The sequence below is a fragment of the Physeter macrocephalus genome, chromosome 15 (assembly GCF_002837175.3).
Source record: "Physeter macrocephalus isolate SW-GA chromosome 15, ASM283717v5, whole genome shotgun sequence".
Classification (NCBI taxonomy): domain Eukaryota; kingdom Metazoa; phylum Chordata; class Mammalia; order Artiodactyla; family Physeteridae; genus Physeter; species Physeter macrocephalus.
The window spans coordinates 14,706,569-14,719,923 of NC_041228.1; the positions used below are offsets into that span (position 1 = coordinate 14,706,569).

General features: G+C 37.9%; 2 protein-coding genes across 9 annotated transcripts in view; one reads left to right on the forward strand and one right to left on the reverse strand.

Moving 5' to 3' along the window:
• Window positions 1-13,355, forward strand: part of TATDN1 (TatD DNase domain containing 1) — a 38,337-nt gene that overhangs the window by 11,915 nt on the left and 13,067 nt on the right. For 4 of the 6 annotated variants that reach the window (XR_003683449.2, XM_007108815.4, XM_007108816.4 and 1 more), the window contains 3 exons: window positions 3,513-3,576; window positions 5,100-5,243; window positions 5,345-5,387. Coding sequence is in view for 5 of the 6 variants with exons in the window: in XM_007108815.4 (XP_007108877.2) it covers window positions 3,513-3,576; window positions 5,100-5,243; window positions 5,345-5,387 (251 nt within the window). In the remaining variant the exon portion in view is untranslated. Of the gene's footprint in view, window positions 1-2,913; window positions 3,653-5,099; window positions 5,244-5,344; window positions 5,388-13,355 lie in introns of those variants that run through there. The other 2 variants (XM_028500607.2, XM_055091240.1) reach the window with 2 other exon arrangements.
• RNF139 (ring finger protein 139) overlaps window positions 5,395-13,355 on the reverse strand; it is a 106,781-nt gene continuing 98,820 nt past the window's right edge. For 2 of the 3 annotated variants that reach the window (XR_008619508.1, XR_008619506.1), the window contains exons 4-5: window positions 6,331-6,471; window positions 5,395-5,909 (exon numbers count right to left, since the gene is read on the reverse strand). The gene's annotated coding sequence lies outside the window, so the exon portion shown is untranslated. The remainder of the gene's footprint in view (window positions 5,910-6,330; window positions 6,472-13,355) is intronic. The other variant, XR_008619507.1, reaches the window with a different exon arrangement.

Sequence of the window (13,355 nt, forward strand, 5' to 3'; positions counted from 1 at the left end):
TTTTAAGTAGCAAGCTAGCCCACACATGCACACAAGAAATAAGATTAAGTTCCAAAGGGGACTTCCCTGGTGGTCCAGTGGGTAAGACTGCAGGCTCCCAATGCAGGGGGCCTGGCTTCGATCCCGGGTCAGGGAACTAGATCCCACATGCAGCAACTAAAAGAACCTGCATGCCGCAACTAACACCCAGCGCAGCCAAATAAATAAATATTAAAAAAAAAAAAATTAAGTTCCATAATGTGGTATCAGGGCACTTAGTAGCTACTGTTTCTAAGTTAAATAAACCTCAGTTTTAAAAAGTGATACTCCTGGCTAAATGAGTTCTGCAGTCTCCAACTCTAAAATTGTATTAGTTATTATTCAGAAGTAATAAGAGGATAAAAGTTACAACATAATTTCTCATTATGTGGTCACTCTTTGCTTGGTAAATCACTTTATAAAATGTTTTTCTGCAAACTCTGATATACCAGTCTCCTAAATTTTGTCGACTGAAAAAAAATCACAACCTAAAGGTTAAGAATTATGTTTTATTTGGCATACTTGCCGAATTACCAGGCTTCTTAAGAGGCAACTAGTAGTTGCCTAATCCTCTCAGGTGGCTCTGAGGGACTGCTCCGAAGAGGTAAGGGAGGAGCCAGGATATATGGGAGTTTTGCCAAAAAAAAACACAAAACAACAACAAAAAAACAGGTAGTGGAACATCAAAAGATTACTGCTAATTAAAGAAAATAAACTCAGGTTAATGAATTTAGCACTTTTCTACATATGGGAAGATGCAAGAGTCTGGGCTCACTGAAATCATTCCTTGGATGTGCGCCTTCACTATCTAGAGCAAGTATCCTGTTTTTCTCCATCCTGAATCTCCTCAGGGTGCACTGTCAGAGGCGGCTGCAGTGGCTGAGGGCTTGATGACTGTAACATCCTTTGTTGACTAATAATGGCAGGAGACATTTTGTGTAGACAGTTTTCATGTGTCATCCATGAATAGTTTAATCTTAACATTTATAACACACACAAGGATTTAGGAATGACAGAACTGAAGAACTGAAATCAAATTTACTTGGACATGGTTCCAAATTGGAATTTAATCCAGTACCTTGTAGCTTTATGGTAGTGATTAAAAGCACAGTTATGGCATCACAAACCTTGGTTCCAGCCCCAGCTTCCTTCTTCAGAGCTTTGTAACCTGGGGTGCTTCATCTCTCTAGACTTCAGTTTTCTCATCCCTAAATCAAGAATGATAATAGCTAATAAACAGAGTTGTTGTGAAGATTAAATAAAATATAGAATGCAAAGCAGTTGATATTGTACCCGGCATAAAGTAAAAGCAACATTTATTATGTTCATGGTGGAAGCTGTCGTCGTCGTCGTCGTAAACTGGGAGAGGAAAGTGTATGTCCCCTAGTCTTGTCCTTACTTTTTCATCTATTTGGGAAAGTTACAGGTAAAATAAAAGGTAGATTTGATTAGAAACTATTTTACATAATTGAAAACTGGATGTGGGCACCTGATCCTTTTTTTAAAATTTTTATTGGGTACGGTTGATTTATAATGTTTCAGGTGTACAGCAAAGTGAATCAGTTATACATATATCCACTCTTTTTTAGATTCTTTTCCCATATAGGACATTACAGAGTATTTTATTTTAATTAATTAATTTATTTTTGGCTGCATTGGGTCTTTGTTGCTGTGCACGGGCTTTCTCTAGTTGTGGAGAGCGGAGGCTACTCTTCACTGTGGTGTGTGGGCTTCTCATTGCAGTTGGTTCTCTTGTTGCGGAGCATGGGCTCTAGGCGCGCGGGCTCAGTAGTTGTGGCTTGCGGGCTCTAGAGCACAGGCTCAGTAGTTGTGGCACATGGGGTTAGTGGCTCCGTGGCACGTGGGATCTTCTGGGACCAGAGATCGATCCCGTGTCCCCTGCATTGACAGGCAGATTCTTAACCACTGCGCCACCAGGGAAGTCCCCACCTCATCCTTTATTAAAGCATTAGGTAGTGTTAGTAAACAATAGTTTTCTCAATATTTTTGTTAATATATACTATGTTTTATAGGCAGAATAGATAGATACTGTCTATCATTTCAGAAGTTTATCACTCTGTGAAAATGTCTGTTTATCATTTGCACTATCTCCTGTGTTTTCTGTGTTCTACTTACGTGTGTACCTAGAATGAATTCTTCATTTTAGCTCAGTGAGTCTCTTGAAGTATGCTTTAAAAAATATACCTTAGTGTGTTTAAATCACTTCTTCAGAAGAATGTGCACTTAAGCAGCACTGCCTCAGCAGTCACCATCAACACATAGCTCTTCAGTGACATTTTCCCTTAAACAGGTTAGCAAAGATGGTGTTCTAACTGCAGTGGACTCTGATAGCTACCTCTGTAGAAGGGCTTCCTTGCCAAGAGCTATACATTTCCCTACAAAGAATTTTATCAATATACATTAATCCAGTGATTGTCAAACTTGGCCTCAGAACCCCTTCATATTCTTTAAGATTACTGAGGACCCCAAAGAGCTCTTATGTGGGTTCTGTCTATTGATATATATTGTATTAGAAATTAAAACAGAAAAGTTTTAAATGCAGTTGTCTTTGAATAACACGGGTTTGAACTGTGAGTTCACTTGGACACAGATGTTTTTCCAGTAGTAAATACTACAGTATTACGTGATCCGAGGTTGGGTGAATATGTAGATGTGGAACCCCTGACACAGAGGGCTGACTATAAGTAATACACAGATTTTCAACGGCGCCCTTAACCTCCACATTGTTCAAGGGTCAACCGTATCTATTTATTAATTCATTTTAAAACAGTAGACCATTACGTAAAATAAATAGCATATTTTTATGAAAAGTATTTTCTAAACCAAAAACATTTAGTGACATGAGTGGAATTTGTATTTTTTTAAAATATCTTTTAAATGTCTGACTTAATAGAAGACTGCTGAGCTTTCATATCTGTTTCTGCAGTCTTTTGTGATGTTACACATCACGTAGCCTCTGGAATACTTCACTGCACACGCGTGACAGGTGAGAGTGAATAAGGCAAATAACATCTTAGTATTATTATGATAATAGTTTTGACCTAACATATCCCCTGGAGAGTCCAGGACCACACTTGGGAGAACTGTTTAGTCAACACTGTTGAATCTCTAATTTAGATTAACAGAATTCTAAATTCAGAAGTTTTTAGTTATTCATTCTTTCCTAATGTGATCTCTGTCCTCAAACTCGTGGTCTAATAGGAAAGACGGACATGTGAATACATTGTGGTAGGAGTCACAGATTCTTTGTAGAGTGTGCGTGTGTGTGTGCGTGCATGCGCACGTGGAGAGGGTATTCAGGATCCACTCTGCACAGGAGGTGATCTTTCAGCTGAATTTTTAAAGGAAGGTTGGTGTATGACAGTCAGAGAGAAGCATTCTGGAAAAAAGCAGCAGGAAAGCACAACCACAGTTTGGGAAACTGTGGTTGACACCCTGTTAAAGTGGACTTATTTTATTTCTTTCTGTTTCAGTTTATGATTACAGGTGGAAATCTACAAGACAGTAAAGATGCACTGCATTTGGCACAGACAAATGGTATCCTCATATTACTTTTACCCCCTAAAATGTGAATTAAGTTACCTTGAAGAAGTCTTTCTGGGAACTGCCTCAGGTACAAATACTGTAGACACAACAGGAAGACAGACCAAGTTCAGTGTGACAAGATTAAGATGAAACAATTGAAAGTGCCCATTGTTATATCAGATGCTTGATGAACCCTCTTGTATTTAATAAGGATTATTTTAAGATTTCAGTTAATGAGACTTAAGTTCACTAGGCATAGAATTTAACCTCAGATATTCCGGATGTAGAATTTTTGTGTATATGCCGTAATGTGTTTTAAGATATGAGGTGCTTTTTATTTGCTCTTTTTTACCTTAGGCTGTGAAAGATCATTTATTAAATATTCATGATGCAGATCAGAGACACTGTGCAAGGCCCCAGGAATGCAAATAATAATATAATATATAATCCCTCATATGCTCACTTTATGTTCACATATTTGCATTTATTTAAAGTCTCTAAAGTTTGGGAGTTGATTCCTACAAGAATCCTAGTTACATAAAACACCTCCTTTATCTGGCATTCATTTACCTAACCTTTTTTTTGTTTGTTTTTTGCTGGGGAGCAGCAGGGAGCATACGTCATGTGCTAGATACTGAAGAATTAGGCATTCCATGTTATTTTTCAAAATACTGGTTTATTCATTAAAAGCTGTTTTTTATTGAAGTCCTTCTAAAATGCATACTTCTCTTCGGGATCCACTGATACTTTTTCTTAGTGATTAAAGTCATAAAAATAATCATCTTCCCAGAAGCTTTTGATGTGTATAAGAATATTATCTCGCATACTTGTTATTCCCCAAACAGATATGCTTTTCAAAGTTCTCGGATCTCCATTGTCAACCCTTTTCCACTCCTCTGCATATGCCTGCTACCTCACTGCTTTAAAAGCTACTTTTATGCATGAACGTATTCGTGGGAGCCTGAGGAAGGCAAACGGGTCTCTCGCATGGGTTCATCAGCTGCAAGAGCCTTAAGCTTCTTAAGCCCTTTTCAACCTCACACTTGTGTTCCATACAATTAAGATACCAAAGTACAGCCTCCAAATAAGTGAGCTTTATTTTCTATTAGAAAAATGAATCCTACTTCCACCTCTGTTACCCTTGTTAAGGGAAAGGAATTCATTTTAACTGTTAATACATGAAAGCTGAGTCACATGAACAGTGAGTATTAAAGATAAAATTGTAGAATGAAATGTCATTACCTGAGAAATTTTTTCATTTTCCATTCAAAAGCCTCAGTAAATACCAAACTTTGGAAGAGTTGAATTATTTTTACCAGTACATTAAGGCAATTTTCATATTCATGTCCTACTTTGTTAGTATTCCAAAAATTCTTATGTGATTAACCCAGTGCAATTCTGGTAGTTTGACTAGTTTATGGGTATTATTAAAAACTGACCAGTTGAAATTATTTGATATTATATCATTTTTGCATATTAAATATAAATATGAAAAAATATTTTGAAAATAATCCTAAGATATTATTTTGTGCTAGATATGTTTTTCAGTACAGTTGGGTGTCATCCTACAAGATGTGATGAATTTGAAAAGAATAACCCTGATCTTTACTTGATGGAGTTACTAAATCTCGCTGAAAACAACAAGGGGAAAGTTGTAGCAATAGGGGAATGTGGACTTGGTAAGTGCCAACTTATCCCGTTAGAGTGACTTTGTTTGAAAATAATTGATTTGTTGTGTACAAGTCATGAGTAATTATTGATTCTTTTTTATCTGTTCAAGATTTTGACCGACTGCAGTTTTGTCCTAAAGGTACTCAGCTCAAGTAAGGAAATTTGTTGTCTTTAGAAATTACTGTATTGTAAAATCTTAAGGGCGATTTTTAAGTAGATTTTATCAGTCGAGAATGTAGTTAGATTAAGCGTGAGGGTTTTTTTGTTTTTCCCTTCGTATATTAAAAGTTAAGTGAAACAGATTCCATGCATACTTGAATGGAATTCATAAGGTATGGAAGCATATAGTTCCCTAATTGTTTAACCATTTAACTTGATTTTAATGGTAGAAACAGGGATGAGTTTACATGATAGACTTTCGATTTTTGTTTGTTTAATAATAAGTGCAAAGAGATTATAGGATCAATCACCAAAGCTAGAAAAGCATATTTTACTGTTGCTGGGCGTTGGATATTATCAGTTTGGAACCTGAGAATCCTTTCATAGGATCCATCTTGGGAGTGGTGGCTTCTGAGAAAACTCCAAGCTCACAAGCCTCAGAGACTTCTTATAACCCATTGCCTGTAGCTGTTAGTTGGAACTCCTGTCACCAGACTGGTGGGTAGTGTTGAAGGCTGAAAAGAAAAATTATGTTATAGGCTTAATTTAAGACATAAGCATTTTGTTGAATTTCAAAAACAGTGTATTAATTGTCAAGATGGTAAAACATTAAAATGAGTTTCTAAAGGAGGCTAATTTAGTTATTCATCTATTCAGAAAATATTTATGGAGTAATATGTGCTAGAAACTGCTGAGAACTCATAGTATGCTCATAGTATATAAAACTATGAATAAGGTATAGTATCTGATCCTAGAGCCACTTAAGAATAAACAACCCTCCATCCTGCTTAGTTTCTCATACATGAAAGAGGAGTCTGGATCAAATTCTCTCAAGATACCATCTAGCTCTCATAATATTTAATAATTAACCATTTTTTGTCATATGATCTGATTAAGCCGGTGCTTGATGGCCTGAAGGGACTTTTAAAATCATACCTGCCAGAAGTGCACTTCCTCCACTGCCTCCCCTGCCCACACACGCAATCCCAGTGTGACTGGTCCAGGTGAAAGTGCCTACCGTGAGGCGCAGATTGACCGGTGAGCCTGTCGTACCCTGGACTTCAGGGTCCAGAATTCCTGAAGGATCATAACCAAGTGACACAGGATGGGTTAGAGTAATGTTCTATGGACTCTTCCTTTCAGGCTTCACAGTTATAGAACCTTTCAGAGCTGTTTAGTTAGCAGTATATTATTTGCCGTGTTTTTCAGGGACAGTCACGTGATTACTGGCAGGATTATTAAATCTCTGTACCTCTCTCGAATATCATGTAGGTCAGTTCACTTAACCTTAAAAGTTCACATATTCACATTTAAAAAGAGAAACAGTTGGCTGTAATAGCTTCTTCGGTTAAGCCCACAGATCTTCATTCCTCCGCTTTCATGTCTGTTTTTGGCCAAGATGAGCCTCATGAGGCAAACAGATTGTGTGGTGTGACCATGAAGGACAGTGGCAGAGTCCTCCATATGACTTTTCATCCAGATGACTTAAACTGATTCTACAATGCAACTTAAATACTTTAAACCTGATTTGTGTGTGTGTTTAATGAAAACATTGATAGTATCAGCTCTCTTTTACTGCTCTGTCATCTTCAGATCAGAACTTAAAGCGATTTATATATAGCAGTATATAGTTTATGCTTCAGCACACGTGCCACTTGTCCAGATGTTGATCTGTAATAGAGTTGAACCCCATTGATTAAGTGAATGATTACCAAGTGTCTCCTCAGTCTGATACAAAGAAGAATAAGTGCCTCGACAGATAAGAGAGGACATAAATAATTAAAATAGGTTGGAAAGTGCTATCAGAAAGGTATGTGAACAGCAGAGGGAAAGACTCACTTTCTGGGGGAGTCAGAACGCTTTGCTAAGGTGACGGGATGTGACCTAGGCCTCTTCCAGAACAGGTAAAGCTAAGGACGAATTAAAGTACAGTAGAAATTTTGAATAGATGGGCAGTTAGTTTTGAAATTTCATTTTATTATAGATCATCAAATGACTTAGTGAGTAAAAAAATGACAAACCAGTAGTAATTGCATTTGGATTGTTGTTATGGAAACATATACCCATGTCTTCTACCTTTGCTCCCTCCTTTCCTATAGCACATACTAACAGCATCACCCCTATTCTCTGCCACACAGCACTCTGTACTTGTTTCAGCATTTCTCACTTTGTAATAAAAGTGTGTTTGTGTTACCACTTCCACTCCCACAACAAACTAGTGTCTCTGAGTTCTTCAAAGGCACAGACCAAGTCTTCCTCATGTTCCAGTTCCTATGGCACCTAGCACGGTACTCTTAGCACATCATAAATGTGCACTGAATTTTTAATAATAAGGAAAGTGTCTTTTTGATTCCTGTAGAGCATGATGGATAAAAAGCCTATAATTCAGCTTTTACTGTTGAGTCTATTGAAAGAATTTAGATTTTGGTCTGTGCTTATATATGCCAGTTGTCCATCTGAAACAATTAACTAGTGTGTGATTGTCATTTTTGTTTTACTTTTTAAGTAAAAACATATAGTCAAAAAAAAGACCTGTGAGATGAGAAAAATAGAAAATAAATTAGTATAATGGATTAGGAGGCAAGACCAAAAAAAAAAAAAAAAAACACCCACTACTGTGCAGTAGACAAAGTATCTGAAAAATAATGGTAAGTAAAGGCAGTAGATAACATAGTATTTAAAGACCTTTGGAATCAACAGATCTTTAGGTTTGAATCATAACTGCCTTTTGGTACCTATATATTCCCTTGTAAATCTCAATTTCCTCATCTTTAAAATGGGGATAATACTGCCTGCCTTTCTTAACATTTAGTATGTAAGGGCCATTGTGCCATGCCCGGCACAGAGTCAGCTCCATAAATTGTGGCTGTTGTATTATTTTTAGAAATACTGCCAACTTAAAGGAAGCTACTGGCTATAGTTTCTGTTTGGGATTTTTGAAAAGTGCTTTTTAAAGAGCAAAAAGAGAAGAAAAGCAAGAAGACAAGGAAAAGACCTGATTTAGTTATGGAAAGGTTAGCCTTTAGGCATACCCTGTATTTTCAGTTTCTCTGCCTGGTGCTACTACACTCCTTTCCTTGTTGCAAGTTAGAGTTCTGTTCACTTGAGTGGGAGGCATTTGCTTTGGGCATTTTTCTTGGGGTTAATACTGTGCAGGTCTTTTTTTAAAATCAGACATCAGACAAAATTTCAAAATAATCATTTGCGGATTTAGGAAACCTCAGAGATGATGGCAAGGAGTGCCTCAGTCTCTCCTCTGGCTTAGAGGAGGGAGTAACACTGGGTTCAGGTGTCCTGCTGGAACGCTTTGGGTCTTCTGGATTTGCCTCAATCCAAGTTACAGGCATTCCTCTGAGATATTGGGGGTTCAGTTCCAGACCATCACAGTAAAGCAAGTCACGGGAATGTTTTGGTTTCCCAGCGCATATAAAAGTTATGTTTACGCTATACTGTAGTCTGTTAAGTGTGTAATAGGATTATGTGTAAAAAAACAATGTACAGACTTTAATTTAAAAATACTGTATTGCTAAAAAAGTGCTAACCATCATCTGAAACTTCAGCGAGTCAGTCTTTGTGCTGGTGGAGGGTCTTGCCTCAGTGTTGATGGCTGCTGACTGATCAGGGTGGTGGTGCTGAAGGCTGGGCTGGCTGCGGCAGTTTCTTAAGATAAGACAGCAGTGAAGTTTGCTGCATCGATTGACTCTTTGTATCACGAACTATTTCTCGGTAGCCCGCGATGATGTTTGATAGCATTTTACCCGCAGTAGAACTTCTTTCAAAATTGGAGTCAGTCCTCTCAAACCCTGCCACTGCTTCATCAACTGAGTTTATGTCATGTCATTTCAACAGTCTTCACAGTATCTTCACCAGGAGTAGATTCCATTTCAAGAAACCACTTTCTCTGCTCATCAATAAAAAGAAACTTCTCATTCATTAAAGTTTTATCATGAGATTGCAGCAATTCAGTCCCATCTTCAGGCTCCACTTCTAATTCTAGTTCTCTTGCTGTTTCCATCACATCTGCAGTTACTTTCTCCACTCAAGTCGTAAACCCTCAAAGTCATCTATGAGTGCTGAAATCAACTTCTTCCAAACTACTGTTAATGTTGATATTTTGACCTTTTCCCACGAATCACGAATGTTCTTAATGGCATCTAGAATGGTGAATACTTTCCAGGTTTTCAATTTACTTTGCCCAGATCCATCATCTGTGGCAGCTATAACCTTAAAAAATGTTTTTCTTAAATAATAAGACTAGAAAGTAAACATTACTCCTTGATCCATGGGCTGCAGAATGAATGTTGTGTTAGCAGGCATGACAACAACATGAATCTCATTGTACACCCCATCAGAACTCTTGGATGAATGGGTGCATTGTCAATGAACAGTAATATTTTGAAAGGAATCTTTTTTTCTGAGCATTAAGTCTCAACAGTATGCTTAAAATATTCAGTAAACCATGTTGTAAACAGATGTTCTGTCATCCAGGCTTTTGTTATTCCATTTATAGAGCACAGGCAGAGTAGATTTAGCATAATTCTTAAGGGTTCTAGGATTTTCAGGTTGGTAGATGAGCATAGGCTTCAACTTAAAGTCACCAGTTGCATTAGCCCCTAACAAGAGAGTCAGCCTGTCCTTTGAAGCCAGGCATTGACTTCTCTCTAGCTGTGCAAGTCCTAGGTGGTATCTTTTTTCAACTTAAGGCTGTTCCATCTACATTGAAAATCCATTGTTTGGTGTAGCGACCTTCATTCATTATCTTCAGTAGATCTTCTGGATACCTTGCTGCAGCTTCTGCATCAGCACTTGCTGCTTCGCCTTGCACGTTTATGTTATGAAGATGGCTTCTTTCCTTAAACCTCATGAACCAACCTCTGATGGCTTCAAACTTATCTTCTGCAGCTTCCTCACCTCTCTCAGCCTTCACAGAATCGAAGTTAATTAGGGCCTTGCTCTGGATCAGGCTTTGGCTCAAGGGAATGTTGTGGCTGGTTTGATCTCATATCTAAACTACTAAAACTTTCTCCATAAGGCTGTTTTGCTTTCTTATTATTTGTGTGTTCACGGGAGTAGCACTTTGAATTTTGTTTAGGAACTTTAACTTTGCATTCACAACTTGGCTGACTGGCTCAAGAGGCCTAGTTTTTGGCCTGTCTTGGCTTTAAACATGCCTTCCTCACTAAGCGTAAACATTTCTAGCTTTTGATTTAAAGTGTGAGACATGAAACGCTTCCTTTAACTTGAACACTTAGAGGCCATTCATTGTAGCGTTATTAGTTGGCTTAATTTCAAGGCTGTTGTGTCTCAGGGAATAGAGAGGCCCAAGGAGAGGAAGAGAGACCAGGGAACACGCTGGTAGGTCAGAACACACAGAATGTTTGTTAAGTTCGCTGTCTGGTATGGGCAAGGTTCAGATACAGTAATGAAAATACAATAATACAATACAAATGCAATAATGAAAAAGTTTGAAGTATTCCAAGAATTGCCAAAACGTGACACAGAGACACAAAGTGAGCGAATGCTGTTGGAAAAATGGCACCGATAGACTTGCTTCATGTAGAGTTGCCACAGATCTTCAATTTGTAAAAACAAACAAACAAAAAAACAGTATCCAAGAAGCTCAGTAAAACAAGGTATGCCTGTAATAAGAGCTGGTACTCTGAAGTTGAACTTTTCAAGCCCTTGTCCTTAGCTATTGTTGACCCTAAAATGTAAGAAGCAGTAATATTTACAATCAGAAGCAAATTACAGCTTTGCTAAAATGAGCAAATCTAACTCAAAGAATGATTCTCATTTATGAATTTTAAAAAATCTTAAAAGAAGCAGAGAAGTCTCTTAATAGGTGCCACTGGACTTCCCTGGTGGCGCAGTGGTGAAGAATCCACCAGCCAATGCAGGGGACACGGGTTCAAGCCCTGGTCCAGGAAATTCCCACATGCCTCAGAGCAACTAAGCCAGTGTGCCACAACTACCGAGCCCGAGTGCCACAACTACTGAAGCCCGCGTGCCTAGAGCCCTTGTTCTGCCGCAGGAGAAGCCACCGCGGTGAGAAGTCCGCGCACCGCAACAAAGAGTAGCCCCCGCTCACCGCAACTAGAGAGAGTCTGTGTGCAGCAACAACGACCCAATGCAGCCATAAATAGATAGACAAATAATAATCAATAAATATTTTTTTAAAAAAACCTGAGTTAAAAAAAAAGTAGGTGCCACTTCCTGCCCTTTAGCTTCTGTTGTTATTCCTAGTTACCATAGTGGGTTGTTTTTTCTTTAAAGACCCTAGTCATTTGATGTTAAGTACCAATTATCCTCAATTTGTATTATTGGGAATGATTTTTTACCACGTGGTTTTCTTATGATACCTAGCTGGCTTGAGCACGTCGACCTTTCTTTTCTCATATTATATAAAATTCTGTAAGCACGTTGCTTGGGCATCTGTTATTTTCATAAATTGTACTTTTGCCTACTCTGCGATAGGAAGGCTTATTTCCAAGCTGATCATTAGATTCTGTAAATCTGTGGCTTGGTTGTGTGACTATGTGTAGCCAGAAGCCAAATACAGAGTAAAGTTTACATAATGACTGGAGAACACTTAATTGCTGACATTTGAATTACTTTAGAGGTTATGGAAATAGTGACCAGTAGTAATTATTAAAATATTTTTTTCCAAGTGTTCATTTATATTTCCTACACTGTGAAGTTTCAGCACCATGCTAACTAAAAATATTTGTGCTTATTCTAGTCCAGCAGAATCTGAAAAAAAAAAATTGGATAATAAAGACATAGACCACCAATTTTAGGATGACTGTTTCTTTGAGAAGTACATTTCTATTTCTAATTTTAAAATGTAGCATTTTCAAGAGTTTTACAAAGGGGGTACTCTTAGGAAAATAGTTGTCTGGCACTTCAAGGAGACAAGATATAGGAAAACATAGCAAAAGAGATTTTAAGTTATACACGGAGAAATTGTTCCCCCAAATTGGGGGCCTAGAAGAGGTAAACGCCTTAAGAAAATAATATGACACCTATTGTCTGTAACTCGTGGTTTAGCTTAAACTACATGACCATTAATGAGAACAAGAGGGAACACTGCTGAAATGAAAAGACACACAGAACTCCCACCCTGTCATGTCCTCTGGATACTGTCCTTAAATGCTGGGACCAGGAAGAGGCTTCTTGAAAGCCTCTTGTGTGTTGTGATCTTGGACAAGGTCTTACACCCCTCTGACACCAGCTCTTGTCCTATCTATCCTAAGGTTATTTTGAGGATTAGATGAGACAATGGTATAAGGCACTTAACCTTTTTATAAAGTACTCTAAAATGTTCAGGACTGCCATTTTATCATGTAATTTTCATTTTTCTGAAAAAGAGTATTTCAGTTTTTGTGCTCATTTGTTTCATAAATTCTTTGTGTTTAGTTTTTAAGGGAACCCTTCTTTTTGCTCAGTGGCAATAACTCCTTGTATAACAGCACATGGAAAACACTGAGTATAAAGCCTGGCTTCTCACTGGAGTGAGTTGATTCCCACTGGTGGTGGTCAGCCAGCTCTCGGGACAAGGGGCTGGCCCTGTCTTTTCAGCCACCAACACATGCTTCGGGGAAGGGATCCCACGGGTGAAAGGAGGGTGTCCACTTCATCTGTTGGGATTTAGTCAGAAAGCTAGTTAAAAGTAATTATTTGGGGGAACAGTCTCCATCACTGTAAACTTAAACCTTACAGCTCTTTACTTCTAGCGATCAATGGTAAACTAAACTGCTACCTAATTTACCTGGCAGTTACAATGGAAAAACTAACAAACATTTCTGAAAATAATTTTATAATCCCAGAAAATGAAGTAACCCTTTCAGGAAGTTTTTATAAAAGTTTTCGGCTAGGCCTGATGTGTTTTAAATGCCTGAATTCACTATTTCTGTTCTGTCATTTCTAGAGAATAAAAGCCCTTTAACTTAAAAAAAAAAAAT